Source organism: Perognathus longimembris, chromosome 19, assembly GCF_023159225.1.
Source record: "Perognathus longimembris pacificus isolate PPM17 chromosome 19, ASM2315922v1, whole genome shotgun sequence".
Lineage (NCBI taxonomy): Eukaryota > Metazoa > Chordata > Mammalia > Rodentia > Heteromyidae > Perognathus > Perognathus longimembris.
In genome coordinates this window covers 27,021,285-27,039,134 of record NC_063179.1, presented here as the reverse complement: position 1 = coordinate 27,039,134, position 17,850 = coordinate 27,021,285, and the positions used below count along the sequence as shown (strand labels likewise).

The window sequence follows — 17,850 nt, the reverse complement described above, 5'->3', positions numbered from 1 at the left end:
GACGACTTATGTCTTCAACTTTACAAAAAAAAAAAGTATCCTGAACTATCATTTAGTACCTCCTCTACCACAGAGAAAAGAAATGCAAATTTGCTTATAATTTCTCATTCTTGGCTTTGAAAACCAGTGAAGATCTCTCCTTTAAAAGAGAAGTTCTTATATCCTGGACCCTGAACAATTTGTTCAGGTTCAAATATATAGATTCTGAGAAACATAATTTTAAACAGTTCAATTAAGCTTCCCTGGATAAAATAGATATCAACAGATGACAGCTATCAGTCAGCAGCATGCTCCCCTCAAGGTTCTGGAAGGTTCTCAGTGACCATGAAAGCAGCAGATCAAAGCCATATGTAAGCCAAGGAGGCTTGAGTTGCGCATCCCTCGGGTAAAATTTGATGTTCCTCTATGCGGTACATGCCTTCAATGGGTGATGATCAAATTAGGTAAGGGTGATTATCATTCTCGTAGACATTAACAATTTCATGTCACACCTCCTCACAGCTTGGATTCTTCAGGAGAAAATACGAGAAAATGATGAAAAATCTCGACGAGGTTGATGAGACCACAGAACTGAACAGCTGAACAGCCCTGCAGATGCCACCGCCGGGACCACAGCTGGCCAAATCCCAGCCAGCACTTGCTATTTCTACAACTGGACTTATTTCCTAAGCCCCAGTTTTTATAATAATAGCCGAGGTCAATTAACCTGGCTTTATAAAAGAGACTGCTGGTCAGTTTGAAGAAATTGTGGGTGGGAATTGTGGGTATAAAGGGTAAAAAAATTATTTTATGCAGGGATGAAAAAGGAATCTTTAAACTGGCTGAGCCAGAGTTTACTTAATAGTATGTATTGTGTCAGAACATGAAATCCTTCCAGGCCTGACAAGTCTAAGAAAACTAGAATACTTTATTTTAGGGGGTAAGGCATCCTCTTTTCAAGATGATTTTTAAATTAGTAACAACAGAAGTACCTAGTATGTATGTTATTTACTATCAACATACTTGATCACTGATCACATACAAACATGTCACACTGGTCTCTCCTAGTAAGGAGCACATATGATATACTCCGCTGAGTACTTCCAGTGTTTAAAACTGTTGTGAATATCCATGCTCACCCATGGAGGAAACAAAAGCACAGGTTGGTTTACAATTTATGCTGCTCACCTAAAGTTGCTAGGGGATATTTTAAGTGACAATTTTATTTATGAACTTGGTTAAACTTTTTGTTCGTCCCTTCAGATCCTGGATGCCTCTTCAGAGTCCTATCTTGCTCTAATTGTCAAAACATGCTTGAATTACGGAGAGGGCTTAGAGAGATCCTCCTACAAAGGCAACTCCATTTCAATTGGGGGTTGGGGTCCTTTAGAAGCCAAAGCACAACGATTTTGTTAATAACCCATGAGATAACCAATTTATGGTCAAGTGCTACCTTCTGAAGGCGCAACCTGTGCCAGAGGAAATAGAAGGAAGAGATTCTCTTTATTTTAGAATACAGAACAGTCCTTTTTTAGGACTTGATTAGCGGGCTGGAAGAAAGTGTTTTTTTTTGTTTTGTTTTGTTTTTTCCCAATGCAGGTACTAAGGATTAAACTCAGGGGCTATGTGCTGTCCCTTAGCTTTTTCATTCAAGACTGGTGCTCTATCACTTGAGTCACACCTCACTTCCAGCTTTTTGCTGGTTAATTGGAGTTAAATGTCTCATGGATTCTCCTGCCCTGGTTTGCTTCGAACCATGATCTTCAGATCTCAGCCTCTTGAGAAGATAGGTTTACAGGCATGAGACACTGACTTATGTCAGGCAGACAGTGAATTTTTGAAACATGCACAATTTCTTAGACAGAGTTCCAAGTCCCTTGAGGAACCCCTCTCCCACTTCCTAGTGCCTTCCCCCCTTCACCGACCCATGACAGAAGCCTCCTGGGCCTGCCTTCATCTGCAAGAGTCCAGTTACCCCTCAGTCAAATCTCCCATACCCCAGCCACTGCTTTGCCAGGTGTAAGGACGTAAGTCATCTGGTTTACTTCACAAAACTGTGTAAAATACTGTATAAACTCCCTAACTTTGAAGTGCTAGCTTCCTTTGTTGCTAAATTCATTTGTTGAGTAAATGTCTAAGTGTTGGGAGTTCATGCAGTTATAAGCAAGGTGAAGTGTCTCAAGAATCTGTATGAACTTACAGAGGAAGGTGGAAACCACTGAATTAGCAGGTCCACCCTGTGTGGTTCTTTCTGGAGGACTGAGGCAAATGTATTCAAAGGTTGGACAGACCACAGCCCAAAGCCACAGTGGGATGAAGTCCGAACATTTGCATTTGGACAAGCATCCAGTCATTACGACATACATGGGCTGTATTGGAAGGATACTATTTTTTTCTACCATTTTTTTCTTTTTTGCATATCCTCACACACTCTGTAGTCGACCTGGAGGAAAAGGAATCAAGCAAAGGCAGCTGGGATGACTTTATGTCAGATACTACACACTTAAAGCTTTGGATGAGTCTTCAACCACTGAAAACTTAAGTGTTCTCAGTATAGAATGGGAGGACTTGTATTCAGCAGTGAGGGTGGTTTACTTTTAGAATTCTATGCTCTGGGTTTCATATAAAGCAAACAGACAGTTCTCTGAGAATATGACTCAGAGGTTTCCCAGGAAAAAGGGAAATTTGCACATGTGCCTGTGAACAGCCCTGACAGCTCTGCTCACCTGAGCCCTGGTGGATGGTTCTCTGGATCTGTTCACGACGTACTTAGTAGTACCACGCATAATCAATGGGAGGAGGGCTTACCATCAGGGCTTTATAGCAAAAACAGCATGGTATTCTGGAGTTGTGCATGTCAGAGCCAGATTCTTTTAACAGCTGTGTGGATTCACTGTTATTCCAACCAAAATTTTATTTTTTAAATAAGTGGAGATATGGTTATTAGGTAGACAAAAATATTTAATAAACCATAGAACTATTGCACATATAGTTTTGCAATGTACTTATACATGTCCAAAGCATAACATTGCTTTGATCTTGTTCTGCCTCCTCTTCCTTCCATAGCAAATAAATAAACGAGGGCCATCTCCTGAGCTGAGCACTCTGGCTGGCCTTGGCTCAAGATGGTCTGGAAGATACTGTTTCGAAAGCTTAGCCACTTGTCTAGGAGTAACTTATTGCAGGAGCTCAGGGTGTTTCCACCTTGGCACTGCTATCATTTGGGGTCTGGTGGAGGAAGAGCTGAGCCATGCCTGGTGAGATGCCCACAAGCAGCATCCTTGGTACCAGAGAGCAGGTAGCATGCTTCCCCTGTCCCCAGCTTAGCTAGGTCAGCCATGGCGCCAGACCTTGCCAAATGACCACTGCAAGTGTTTCTCCAGTGCTTGGAAGAAAAGCCTACTTTTTTCATCCAAGATCTGATGAAGGGGTGGGGGAAACAGCTGTTAAAAGGAAATCCCATCTCCCATTCCACCACACTTTTCCTGTAGAAGCAAGTCAAGTAAGGTCTTCAAAGATGTCATGTTAACGTTTCCATTTTATAAATGGCATATAACCAACATGTATAGAACAGGGTAAAAATTTTTAGTTGCTTTATGCATGACTATCACGTAAGACATAAAATAATAGCAGACTAAAGTAGTTTGATGAAAACACTGTATTGATATAAAACTGTGCATTGCTCATGCCTGCAAAAAATTGAGAAATCCTAACTAGACCAGAAATTTTTCTAGCTAGTGGTGTAATTTTATGAAATAGTGAAAGTTATATATATAGACTGTGAAAAGAAAACAAATGCCTATTAGTCACCAAGTGACCCTCCTAAAATTATTATAAAAGGTATAGCCTTATAATGTATTTATCCGGATATACAGATATAACTCAATCTATGAAAACCTCATACTTTAAGACATTATTAATAAGAGGTAGAAGAAAATATTCAATGGAGCTTCCTCCTTCATATTTAATGTTTTCAACTTTTACACATAAAATTTGTGCATATAAGTTTGTATGCTTTTACATATATTCATGCGTATTCATTTTAATTGGAAAGATCACGCAGATAGACATAAAAGGTAAATATGGGGACAAAGTCTGAAGTAATTAAACATCATAGATACTTCTTTGAATCTAAAGAACAAAATGTTATATTATGTACATATAAAAATCACTACAATGTACTGATGTGTTTGTGCATATTAAGTCAAAATGTAAATGTGTTAGAACTGTATTTTTTAAAGAAATTGTCTATTTCATTCATACATCATGCATAGGGCTTGATGTTAAATGTGTTTTGTCTTTTTTCTCTTCCACAAAAACAAATGAACATATCCATTTCTATATCAAGTTGCACACTTCATTTGAGAAACAGAAATCAAACTGGACTTGTAATTAATATAAACCAGTAGCTTTTCTTGTATTGCAGTATGAGAAGGAAACCTAAAAGTTGCATTGTAAATTGCTCTTCTTCCTACTTTAGGAATATTCAAATGGTTTTGAAAATAAATTTTCTTTGGCTTTTTATTATTTATTTTTGACGAGTTACAAATTTCATTATGGACTTACTTGGCTTCAGAATACACTCAAGGTTTAAGAAGACGAACTAGCCAGAGGTACCTAGTAAATTATGAAAACAAACAAATTCACCAAACTGTTTCAACCTACAAAAGTATAGTTATGAGCAGTTAAAACAACTTGAATAGTAAGGGGGGGAGGGGAATGTTAAATACTTTGTCATAAAGTTAAACACACTTAAGTGAATACAATTGAAACAATATTGCCACCACTGTACACCTCTCACTATACAGATGATGGAATGTGGGGCACTGCACCTGTGGGCCACATCCCACAGCCCTCTTGGTGCTTCCTGCCGCAGCCTCTTGCCTTTCCCAATAATAGGTGTGCTTAGTTAAAGTCTCACATTTGGGCTTTTATACAACATTTATTTTCCACAAAGCAAGTTAGGAATTGCTGCCTGAAATCTATAAAAAGCTAACATTTAGGGTGTCCTAGGTAACTAGATGTTATAGTTACTAACTTTTCAAAAGGAAATTCCTATTATTTATTTTATATTGTCTGTTTAAAACTACAATTTTTTGAAAAATTAAAAAAATTATCCATTATCCTACTGGAGCCCCTTAAGATTTGTAAATGAAGATATCAGTTACAGATTATACAACATCTCACAAGATTCAGGCCAAATTTTTGATTAAGAACCATTTCAGCTTTCCTTTATTGAATGACTTTTATCATCTTCCCTCTTTCCTCCCCTCAATTTTCTTAGTTTCGTAGGAGATGCACTGAGTATTATTACTGCATTTTTTCTGGCTTCCTCTCTTCATTCCTCTATCCCTTTCCCCTTAACCTCACTCCCACCAAATCAAGTGCTAGTTTCCTGGGTATTCATTTTGTTGGACTGTTAGTTTTGTCGGATTGTGAGTTAGATATGCTAAGGAATTACACCATTTGAATTCTCCCCTGAAAATATCATACTTCTATTAATGTGTTTGTGTATATTTGCATACCTCAGATGTGTTTACTTGTGTACTTTTTTAATCTATGCAAAGTAAGACCTACTCAAGCTGTTATCACTATAGCTCTTGCTCTACTGCCCTCTACTGGATTAGACAATTACAACACGCAAATCATGACCAAGATATTTAACATACTAATTAGTTCTTCAGTATTTAAGACACAGGATAGAGGTGGGAAAGAGAGTGGAAGAGACAAATGGTGTCTATCATACTACAGTAAATGTCACGTGTGTTTAGTATGAGACATAGTATGTCATAATGTATCAACAGCACTAGTATTCATTCCTGCAACAAATACATATGGTGAAGCACTCACCAGTCTTTGATCTCATAAAGCTTATACACTACAGAATGTGACACACTAAAGCCACCAGCACAACAATTTTCATCGAAGCACAATTTGTCATAGCTAGAATATGGAACCAACCCAGATGTCCCTCAGTAGACGAATGGATCAGGAAAATGTGGTACATATACACAATGGAATTTTATGCCTCTATCAGAAAGAATGACATTGCCCCATTCGTAAGGAAATGGAAGGACTTGGAAAAAATTATACTAAGTGAAGTGAGCCAGACCCAAAGAAACATGGACTCTATGGTCTCCCTCATAGTGAATAATTAGCACAGGTTTAGGCAAGTCACAGCAGAGGATCACAAGAGCCCAATAGCTATGCCCTTATGAACACATAAGATGATGCTAAGTGAAATGAACTCCATGTTAATGAAACAATTGTTATATCACTGTTCTAACTACTTTCAACGTGCTATGTGTAACTGTAGCTTCTATTAGTGATGATCTTCTTGTATCCCCTTCCTGTGGTGTACCTGCACTATCTCTGTATTTTATCTGAGTACGTTGGAAACCATGTATACTGGTATTAGAACTAGGAAAGTGAAAGGGAATACCAAAATTGAGAGTCACAGGGTAAGAAAAAAAAAACGACTATAAAAGCAATACTTGCAAAACTGTTTGTTGTAAATGAACTGAACAACTCATGGCGGGGAGAAGGGAAAGGGGGAGGGAGAGGGGAAATGAGGGAGGAGGTAACAAACAGTACAGGAAATGTATCCAATGCCTAACTTATGAAACTGTAACCTCTCTGTACATCAGTTTGACAATAAAAATTAAAGAAAAATAGTAAATGCAGAGCAAACAACATTAAGTTGACCTTGGATAAAGGGGGAGGGGTGAGCAGAGAGGAGAATGTCGTCAAAAATTCAACACAGGCTCTGGCCTGTAATCTTAGCTACTCAGGATATGAGATAGGATCAGTAGTTGAAAGCCAGCACAGGCAGGGAAGTCTGTGAGACTCTGTATCTCCAATAAAGCACCAAAGGCTGGAAGTGGAGCTATGGTTCAAGTGACAGAGTGCCAGCTTTGAGCAAAAAAAGCTCAGGGACAATACCCAGGCCCTGAGTTCAAGCCCCAGGAGCCGCATACACGCACACACAAATGCACACACACACACACACACACACACACGCATATCCTACAAAATTTAAAAAAGTGGGGAAAGGGGTGGTTTGGGAGAGATGGTTGAGAACGTTGGAAAGGGTGATAATGATCAAGACTTGTTATATTCATAAACTGCTCTGTTAAATGGAAAATCCTTTGTACAACCACTTAAAGATAATAAAAAATTAATTTAAAAAATAAATGAGTCAAGAGTAAAGTGACAGTATTCCAGTTTTAAATACAGTAGTCCCTGAAGGCTTTGTGGCAATAGCATTTAATCAGAGACTGAAACAATGACAGGAAGCAGACGATAGGAATCTGTAAAGGAAGAGAAAGATAGGATGTGCAGGAAAGGGTATCAAGGGTGGGAAGCCTGTCTACACCAGCCACAGCAAATCTGCTGCAAGATGAGAGGTGAGGGCATTCCACAAGTATTTGCTGAACAAATGTCTTTTCATAAACATCATTTCACTAGATATAACAGGATTACAAAGTTTCTTGATACCACACCCAACTTCCTCCCATGTTGAGGGAGGCTTGAGGACTCTTCTGCTGATGCTGGCCTAAAACTGTGATGGTCCTGATCTCAGCTGCCTAGGAGGCTAAGAATGACAAGCATCCACCGCTGCACCTAGTCATGCTCTAAAACGTGGTCTTGTGGACCATTCCGTCCAGGTTTGTTCTGCAACCATGATCCTCCAATCACTATGCTAATCAGTTCATAACATTAACATGTACTAAAACATTACACTGTATGTGATAAATATACTTGACAATTTTAATTTGTTACACACACTTGAAAAAAGCTGAGGAAGTTATTTCAAAATATTTTGTCTCATACTGTCTATCAAGACAGTATAGGTTGACCAGTCAAAAATCAGTTAGTATAGGAATATAAAAATGTTTCATACAAATTAACTATTAATGACTTCAATGATGATAATGTTACATAAAAATCCAAAGGAAAATTATCTGAAAATGCTTTAATAAGTGATATCATTTTATATTCATTTCCTTAACATAATTTCTTCAAATAGTTGTGGATCAAATATTAAACATCAACTAATATTTTTAAACAAAAACATATATTACTAGTTTTACAACTTTTCATTATTTGCATATTTATACCATATTAATAACTAAGAAAACATGAAAAGTATTATAACACAATTATAGATGTAAAATATTAGAAGCTTTTATAATATAAAATATTTTAGCAAATATAACCAAATTTTAGGAAGCCAGGAAGATAGTTTTTTAAATGCTTTTTATTGGTGCCAGTAAATTAGGGCTTGAACTCAAGGCCTCAAGTGCGCCACACCTCTACTTCCGGCTTCTTGCTAGTTAATTGGAGATAAGTTTCACAGATTTCTCTGCCAGAGCATCTTAAGATCTCAGCCTCTTGAGTAGCTAGGATTACTGGTATAAGCCACTGGCACTTGGCTTACTTTTAAGCTTTTGAAATCATGTGTTTCTTTATTTTCTAAACTATGTAAGTTCTGAAAAGTGTATAATATACAATATCAAGTCGGTCTGGGGAGGGGGCACACTCTCTGAGACGTATGAAGAGGGGAGGGACCATACCTCAGCCTGAGCTGAGTTACAATTAGAAATCAGCCATGGAAAGACATAAGTATAGACATCATTCCTTGCATCTGAATTATCCTCTTGATTTAAAAATATGTAAATATGTAAATATATTTAAATTATCCCATCCCCACATCACTCACATCAGTTCATTTTGCTTCCTTTTTCTCCAATTTGTCTCACTGGAATAGCCTCAGTGATGATGCATCAATGAATTATCTTAATTGTGGAGAAGAACAATCAAAATGTGATCAATAGTAAGAGTTGGCCAGATTTAGTATTTAAGTGTTCTATAAATATGACTACTTGTTGTTGGCCCAAAAACATTCTTTGTTTGTTTTCCAAGATGATGATGATTCTTCATACATTTCCTAAAGACAGAACCATAACATATCAAAATAGATTATTGATTATGCAAACATAAAATACATCAGAACAAATCAAACAAATGAGTATCACATCTAGTCCCATCATTCCTATTTAACAAATTGATCGAGTACAGAAGACATGAAGAGGAAAACAAATTAGCATCTGTATTTCCTACATTTAACGACTCCAATTTCAGCTATGAATGTGACAGCCTATCACATGACATTCCATAAAAGAGAGGAGAAATAATTCCATTTGAGTCATCCACTCAAATGACAGAGACTATGAAAGTCTTTAGTTTTAAACACATTTTCTTTCCAAACATGCCTACTTCTTTGACCTTGCTAAATATACCTTTCTAGGATAAGATCTTTCCATTACCTGTGAAACTCAGTGACCCCCCCCCAACATAACTTATTTTGTGAGGGGTAGGGCGGAGGGCTTGCTGGATGACAGGTGAGCACTCCACCCCTCAGTTCTGGCTCTAGTGTTCAGTGTTCTTGACATATGCGTGCCTACCTGCCATCCCTTCTCTGTATCTCATGATCTGCATAGGCAGAATGAGACTAGAATTTATAGAACTCTGGAAAGAACGAGGTAGAAGCTGTATCCCCAGGCTAATCAGATTCCCTGTCTGCAGGAAAAGGAATCTAAATCCAACCGGTCATCAGTTTATTCATTGTAGTTTTCAAACTGAAGATTCCTTCCCTTCTTTGATTTCAGAGTTGCTTTTCTAATTTCTCTTACAATTTACTTCATTTCATTACAGCCATTTGTAATTCGCAATCCTAATGGCTCATTTAAGTCTCATTCCATTTGGTGATGTCATGGTTTCTTCTTTGCTCTAAATTCTTATGAGTATGCATTTCCAGTACTTGAAATTCTCCCAACCCTCTCCAGACACAAAAAAGTAAAGAGAAAGCCTGCTAATCTGCAAAGCATTAAAAACTCCTGCCTTTGCCCCTCATTGTCAGGGGCCACCCTTTCTTCTGCTTTCAGCCATCTGACTGCATCCTCTCCTTCCAGGTAAAGAAAGCTCACCTTGCCATCTAGTCTTGTAGCTCATGTGGAATTCTCTTCCTGCCTCTCCCTCTTGTAAGCCTTTCTAACAGGATTGTGACTATTTGGGTCATAGCCAAACAGCCACATATTTGGGTTTCACTGAAACAAAAAAATGAGTTTGTGACTTTATGCCAAAAATATGATCCCTAAATTTTCCCAGTCTTTTGTTTTAAAGTCCTACTTGCTCCTGTTCCCACTGACTGATGGAGGAGGCACCTGGGAAGTCACGAGGCTTACCCATTAGAGGCCTCACCTTCTGCTCTGCTCTTCTGATCCGCTAAGCTGTTCAGTTATTTCTCAGGTCTTGCAGAAGTCCATTCTGGGTAATTCTGGACTTAGATGTGTAAATACAAGTGGCCGAGTATGGAAGCTAATGTTACTGTACCAGGGGGCAAGTTAGGAGTTCATCCCCTCAGAATGTTCTATAGGACCAGAGAATTATCTTCTCTTAGTTTGTTTGACTTCTCTTTACTTTCTTGACATTCTCTTTCCATTCTCTTGATTGTTGTGATTTACTGATAGAAAACAAGCCAGAATCTCCTTTCTGTTTTGTTTTGTTTTTTGACAGGGTCTTGCACTGTAGCCCAAACTGTACTTGAACATGTGATCCCCCTACTTCAACTAACCAAATTCTGTAATTATAGGTGGGCACTACTGTATTCAGCATCTATTTATGTTTGTTTGTTTTGTCAATTGTGAGGCTTAAACTCAGGGCCTGGTCTATGTCTCTGAGCTCTTTTTCTTAAGACTAGAACTCGGTACCACTTTGAGCTACAGCTCCAGTACCGGCTTTTGAGTGGCTAATTAGAGATAAGGGTCTCACAGGGATTTTTCTGCCAAGGCTGGCTTCAAATCATGATCTTCAGATCTCAGCCTCCTCAGTACCTAGGATTATAGGCGTGAGCCACAGACACTAAGCTCCATTTATGCTTTTAAATCCACTCACTACACATTTCTTGGACACCCCAATATCTCCCCTCCCTCACTTTCTTTCTTTTTTTTTTGGCCAGTCCTGGGCCTTGGACTCAGGGCCTGAGCACTGTCCCTGGCTTCTTCCCGCTCAAGGCTAGCACTCTGCCACTTGAGCCACAGTGCCGCTTCTGGCCGTTTTCTGTATATGTGGTGCTGGGGAATCGAACCTAGGGCCTCGTGTATCCGAGGCAGGCACTCTTGCCACTAGGCTATATCCCCAGCCCCCTCCCTCACTTTCTTAAACAAAAGGAACACAAGGAAAAGGCTCTCTGCCTTGAGGAATTTCTATTTTAACCAATCTAAGTAGCCAGACAATATTCTTGCTCTCCCAAAGGAAGATCTCCCAGTTGAATGGAACTCTAATTGAGATGTCAACTATGAGCTCTTGAAGAAAAAAACTAGGAATTCCAACTGCTAGTACTTGTCAAGGCCCACTAACATCTGGGGCATATATTCCTCATGCTTAACAAACCTGGATGAAGATATTATTATAAATGTATTGTTGCACATAAAGAAAACAAGACTATGTCAAAGAAGGCATATGAATACGAAGTGTATATGTACTCTGATTCCCTAGGCTTTAGCTAACAATTCCTGAGCAAAAGCTTGTCCAGATGGCAAAATGATGGATGGTCTTAACTTGCCTTTTTCCATATAGGCACCTTGGCTTTTAAAGTATCGATGGCACAGCTCACAGCTTCAAGGGCTGCTGCCCTGTGGGCTGAGGATGCAGCAATAATCACACTTGCTTCTGACACTGGAACCAAGCTTTAACAAGATGAAGGGGAAAAAATTACCTGACTGACATGCAAAATAAATCTGCTACAAAATTAAAAACAAACTCCAGCTATACAGTAGAACTATATGGTCATTATTCCTTATTTAATTATCCATTGTAGTTAAAAAACAGTAAGATATCCTAGTTACATTCAGCAGAGGTAAGACTGAGTTTATGTTGTGGTAGATCTGTTCATGTCTACCAAAAAAATAATCCCTGATGGGGACCTGATCAATCTGCCAGCAGAGAGCTGATTCAAATAAGGCTCAAAGCCAAGCACAGGACCCAGAGATGCAAAGAAACCCTGTAAATAAAACACAGAGTTTAAAGCAATAGCAATAAACATTAATCAATATGATTAGGAATATTATTAACAAGAGGCACAGGGACTCTTCTCCATGGAGAAAGAAGCCTCCCTTTCACTGTAATTAATATGGATGCCTGAGAAAGAGCCCAGAAGCAGCATCGGCACTTAGATGGCAAAAAAAAAAACTACACTGAATGTCCAGACTGGTAAAGCAATCTCACCCAAGTCGATGGAACACTGCTATGTGTTTAACTGGCCACTTCTGCCTAATATCACTACAAATTTTTCTGATTTCACTCTCTGCCATTGGTAGATATGCTTCATATTCCAAACTAACGACTTTTTTTCCTTCAAAGTTATTTCTTGTAGTTCCTAAAACAATAAAAGGAAAAAGAAATAAAATCAAAGGATTTTCTCTAACAATAGAAATAGCACATTAACACATACAAATGGACTATTTCTGAATTGTATACACAAGCAACACATCAATGTTTAACATTTGTTGTGAACTTGATTAGGAAAATAATTATCTTAGAAGGCAGACACTAGTGGCTCATGCCTGAAATCCTAACTACTCAGAAGGCTGAGATCAAAAGATCATAGTTCAAAGCAAGCCTGGGAAGATAAATCTATGAGATTCTGTCTCCAGTTAACCAGCAAAAAGGCAGAAATGAAGCTATCATTCAAGTGGTAGACTATGAGTCACAAGCAAAAGAGATAAGCAACAGTGCCCTGGCCGTGAGTTCAAGCATCACTTGCACACAAAAAAATTTAAAAATAATTTTAGACGAATTCAAAGATAATAATAATAAATAAATAAATAATAAATTTCTACTGACTTTCATAAGTAACACTGGCTACTGCTCAAGGAGTCGTCTGGCTATTAACAATGAACTGGCAAGCAATTAGTAATTTCTATGAGAGAGAGAATGAGAGAGAGAGAGAAAGAGAATGAGAGAGAATGAAAGAGAGAGAGAGAGAGAGCACATGCGCCTCACTGGGGCTTGAACCCAGGGCCTTATGCTTTCACTTGGCTTTTTCACTCAAGGTTATGCCATAGTATCACTTGAGCAACACCTCTGCTTCGGGCTTTTTATTGGTTAAATGGAGGAAGAGTACACGGATTTGTCTGCCCAGGTTGGCAGATCTCAGCTTTCTGAGTAGCTAGGATTACATGTGAGAGTCCCGAGTGCCCTGCAGTAATTTCTACTCTTGTGCAGTCAGCAGATACAAGAAAATTACAACTCACCTACAAAAAGAGATACTGCACCACAAAGAGGAGAGATCACAAGGCGTGAGACTTCATCCACCACAAGTTTCTCAGTAGTGAACTTTATTATGTCTTTAGGTTTCTCTTCAACGTCATCCATTTCTTTCCTAGAAATATGGTATTAATAAACCTTAACAGAAATTCTATAGGCAAGTGTTCAACTTAGAAGCTGCTTCCATTTATATTATTCTATGCTAAATGTATTAGGAGGGAGGATTTGATCTAATATATCCAAAAATATCTCTGATGTACCAATCATTCTAGATATATATGAAGGCAAAGTGAGCACAGTTGGCCGTTAAACTGTAATCTATCTCCTGTGTCCATTTACTCTGATTCTAGCACTGCCACACCTATCTCTTAGCATGGTGTATCATCACTTTCATCTACATGCAGTTCACTTGTAACCACTGTGTAACCCTGCTCCATACCTAGAACGCCTTTTCCTTTATCCAAAAATGAAGAGGTTTTTAGCTGAAGCAATGGAGAATCCATAGGAACCAATTTTCCTTCACAATCTCAATCTCAATCTCCCTCCACAAGCCCAGTTAAGTTACAAAGGTAATAAGGGAACTGCTTACCTATTCCCCAGGTATTGTCTAGCTTATCTAATAGGGGAACAAGAGCTGAGACCTCTGTTTTTCAAAGTGTTGGTTGGATTGGAATGAAAGAAGCAAACCAGTAACAAAGAGTCACAAACCAGGTACCTAATGTCAATAAACAAGAGTCAGGTGACAGGGCATGAGGGATGAGGGGACCCCAAAGGTCTCTCTTTACAGGTAATAATGTAAAGCTGAGACTTGAAAGACATAGGAACCTGGAGAAATGCGGACAGAGTCACACAAAGAGAAAGGAGGGGGGTGGCAAACGTGAAGACTCCGGAGAAAAGAAGAGTGTGATATGCTCAGAACCTGGCAGGAGATAAAACCTAGACCATCAAGCAGAGACCCATCAGGTGTCAGAGACCCATCTCTTGGCTTTATAGGCCAAGAGAAATTTTATTATCATAAATCCTGGGAGATTTCATCTGAATTGAAAAGTGAACGCTGAAAGCTCAGAGACATTAAGATTGTTCAAGGTGCTAAAATTCCAAACAAGAAATCTTAATAAACCCAAATGTTTGTTTCTCTCTATGTTCTTCCAACTACTGAAAAGTAAAGCACAATTACTTATCTACTACCACCTCTCAGGATTTTTCATCTACTGTCTGTGCCATCTGTAGTTCTTCTACTACTTTATATTGCAATAAGACACAGATAACTCAAATGGATTCTCTATGCTTTATGCCAAGTTTCCATAACTTCTGACTGTACAGACTACTAAACCTAGCTGGCAGCTTCTAAAATGACTTCACACAAACCTCATCAAACACACTGAAATAAGGCTAGTGAGTAAGAATAGTTGTAATAATCACAAATATCTTTAATATATTATTTTGTAAATAAAAACCAAATTCTGTAAACCAGCATTTTAGAAACTCCTAAAATTATAATGGTAATATGCTGAACATGTTGAACAAATTAAATTATCTAAGGTATGTAAGTTATGTAAGACAGAATTCTCCTGCCTCCAGGTGGTATCCCTGAGAAAGGCTAAGTGCGGGGTCTGGGCAATCCTGCACAGATCTGTTCTTCATTTGGTGAGGCACTGTTCTGCCGCTAAGGGAAGAGAAAAACAGGAACAGAATCCTTTGCTCATTCCTTTCTTTAGTGGAGCCCTGGTTTTGCCACTGAATATGGTATTTGCTATTGATTTCAGAAACAATCCTATCAAGAGATTTCATTCCCTACATAAGACTTATTGTTCAGATGACAGTAAAATCAAGAAAGTATGCTCTCTCCAAATCATACTAAAAAATATTCTTAATCTTTCTCTATCCAATATGGATTGGGTTGCTTAGAAAGAGAAGAGAAATGGAATGGCTCATGGAGCACAGCAACGGTTGTTCCTTTATACCTCAGCTTTATTTTCAGATCTTCTTGCTTCCTAGGTGTACACTTCTTTACAGTACTCAAAAAACCCACTAATATTTAGTATTAGTAAAAAAAAAAAAGTCCAATAAATAATATCAATTCAATGTCAGCCTACCACTTGTTTTTCCTGTTTATTTACTTTTATTTGGCTATTGTTGTTTGTTTCCTTGAGATGTTATGGACTGAACCAAGGGCCTCTCACATGCGAAGCTAGTGCTTTACTAAGTAAACTATGTCACCAGTCCTTCTGTTGGTGTTTTTGTTTTTGAGATAGAGTCTCCCTGACTTTGCCCAGGCTGGAGGTGAACATTCATTCCTTCTACTTCTACCTCAAAAGTAGCTGGAATTATATTATAAACCTCCACACCTGGCCACCACAGGCAAGTTTGTGGTTTGGCATGGTTTGGTTTATTACTTCATGCATCTTTAATTTCCCTAACAGTAAAAGGTAGATATTAACACTCTAAAGTCCAGTAATGTGTAATAAGCCATGTTAGAGCATAATAAAGATAGCAAGGTGATATGAAATTAAACTGCTTAAAGTTGAAGCAGAAATGGGAAGTAGGCATCTATCACTCTCTCTATGCCAAGTAAAGAAACAATGCAGACAAACTTATGAAGAATCTCCGGGAAGGCACACTATATGAAAATGATCATCTGCATGCTCCTTCTCCTTGAGTCTGGAAGAAAAATCAATCTCACATACCTAGATGGTTCAACAGTGCTACCCCCCACTAATGGGGGGGATGATGGCGATTTCATCTCCTGGTTGAAGAAGGAGGAGCTGATCTCCAAGCTCGACATATTCTTGACGAACAGCAAATATTACCTGATTTCTAACATCAGCCAATCTGAAGAGCAAAAGGCTTGATTAGTGGTTTCAGTGTGTAACAGACATCAAAAAAATGTTTAGCATCAGTAAAAGATGTTATGAAGTATCACCTACCAACACCCTACTTGTGTGGGAAAAGGTCAGAAGCACTCATTGCAAAGAATACATTAACTGCTAATTACTCTTTGCTAAGTGTCATGTGTTTTGGAAAACAAACAGACACAAAAAAATTAGACTAAAGGCCAAAAGAAAATAATTCTTTTCTAATCAGTACATGGCTTTTTTCATGGGTCTTCTAAGTATAGATATAGCTAGATGTGTTAGTAGATTAGAAGTAAAGAAGTAGAAATGTCCCCCGAGTTTTTACTGCCACACAGGACATGTAAAAAACAATTAGTCAAGAACAGGTAGTTTCCTTTGGAGCACATATTGTAGAGCCTTTTCTGCACAATACTCAACTTCTAGATTAAACAGCTACAAACTTAACTGACACTGTTTCTGGAAAACTCTCAAATAAGTAACTCTTATATTTTGTTCTAAATGGAGCTGGGGGCAAAAATGTCTACAGTAAAAGTATAGATTCTCAAGAACCAGAGATATAAAAAAATCAAATCTTACATAACTCATGTTCCGTACCATTTAGGGTTTGGTAGCTCATTTTTGTCTTAATCTGAAAGATTTCTATTCTTAGTGTTCTAAAGAGAGAAGGAAATGCAGCCTACGTTTTCAATATCTTACAAATTATGCAAGTGACTGCCAATGATATAACCATGTTTATCTGGGTGTAACCTCAGTTGACAGGTTTTCTTTAGGTTTCCTATTTGTAATATTCTCTAAGGAATCTGGCATTTATAAAAACTAGAGTGTATGATTTAGGGAGTGGTCCCAGAAAAATATAGCTAATGACCCTCTGTAACATTGAGCATGAAAATCAAAGTTAATCTTTTTAAAAAGTTTTAGCAAGGATTTGAGTATAACAGATTAAACTGGGAAGAAATAGAGAAAAAAATTCTTGCTCCTCATGTAGAAAATGAGAGTCAAAGACTGAAAAATTAACCTCAATTTTACTTTCATCATTTATACTTTTTTAAATATTAAAATGTGTTCAAAGTGTTCATCATATGCAAAGTACCAATCTTCACTTACCCAGGATGACGAGTTTCTATCTCTTTCCACAGCTGAGATGCTTTGATTTCTTGAGGCACAGAAATGGTCTCTGAACGAACTCCAGTTATTTCAGCACTTTTTGCAAAATATAATACTTCAACCTGAAAAAAGGAAAATGTCTTTAGTATTAATAATATAATAATGTATAGTTCTTTTCTGATTGTCTACACCAAGTTTTCTCATTTTCCAATTAAAGACAAATTTGATGACAGAAAAAAAAATTAAGTTGCTTACAAAATAAACTTGGGTCTATATTCCAGTTTTGAAAAGTCCGTTTAAAACACACTCCAGACTCATCATCCTGGCATGTTTTTAAGTTTTACAAATTTAGGTGTCCAAATTAAAATCCTGAGAAAACATGTTAAGTCTGTCTTCAACTGATACACGATCTTAGCGTCTTTTACACAAGCCTAAGCAGTGAGCAACTGTCAGGGTCTAAATGAATTACACAAACAGATGACCAGAGCAGCTTGTTTTTTTGACTTGTTTTTGGAGTTGCCAAATGACCCTTGGTTCCTGACTACAACCCAGAAGCCGGGTGCCTGGGGTGAAGTTACCCAAC

General features: G+C 38.0%; 2 protein-coding genes across 2 annotated transcripts in view; one reads left to right on the top strand and one right to left on the bottom strand.

Annotated features, from left to right (window-relative positions):
- The window catches only part of Itga2 (integrin subunit alpha 2), a 92,116-nt gene extending 91,132 nt beyond the window's left edge, over positions 1-984 (top strand). The window contains exon 30 of the mRNA XM_048368171.1: positions 502-984. Coding sequence (XP_048224128.1) covers positions 502-582 — 81 coding nt within the window. The 3' untranslated portion in view covers positions 583-984. The remainder of the gene's footprint in view (positions 1-501) is intronic.
- Positions 985-8,332: 7,348 nt separating this feature from the next.
- Mocs2 (molybdenum cofactor synthesis 2) lies at positions 8,333-17,593 on the bottom strand. Its single transcript, XM_048368172.1, has 7 exons — positions 17,523-17,593; positions 17,268-17,389; positions 15,996-16,140; positions 13,296-13,423; positions 12,268-12,418; positions 11,606-11,729; positions 8,333-8,929 (listed from the first exon to the last, which is right to left on the bottom strand). Exons 3-7 carry the CDS (start codon positions 16,091-16,093, stop codon positions 8,861-8,863), a joined length of 570 nt encoding a protein of 189 aa, XP_048224129.1. The 5' UTR covers positions 16,094-16,140; positions 17,268-17,389; positions 17,523-17,593; the 3' UTR covers positions 8,333-8,860.
- Positions 17,594-17,850: the final 257 nt, after the last annotated feature.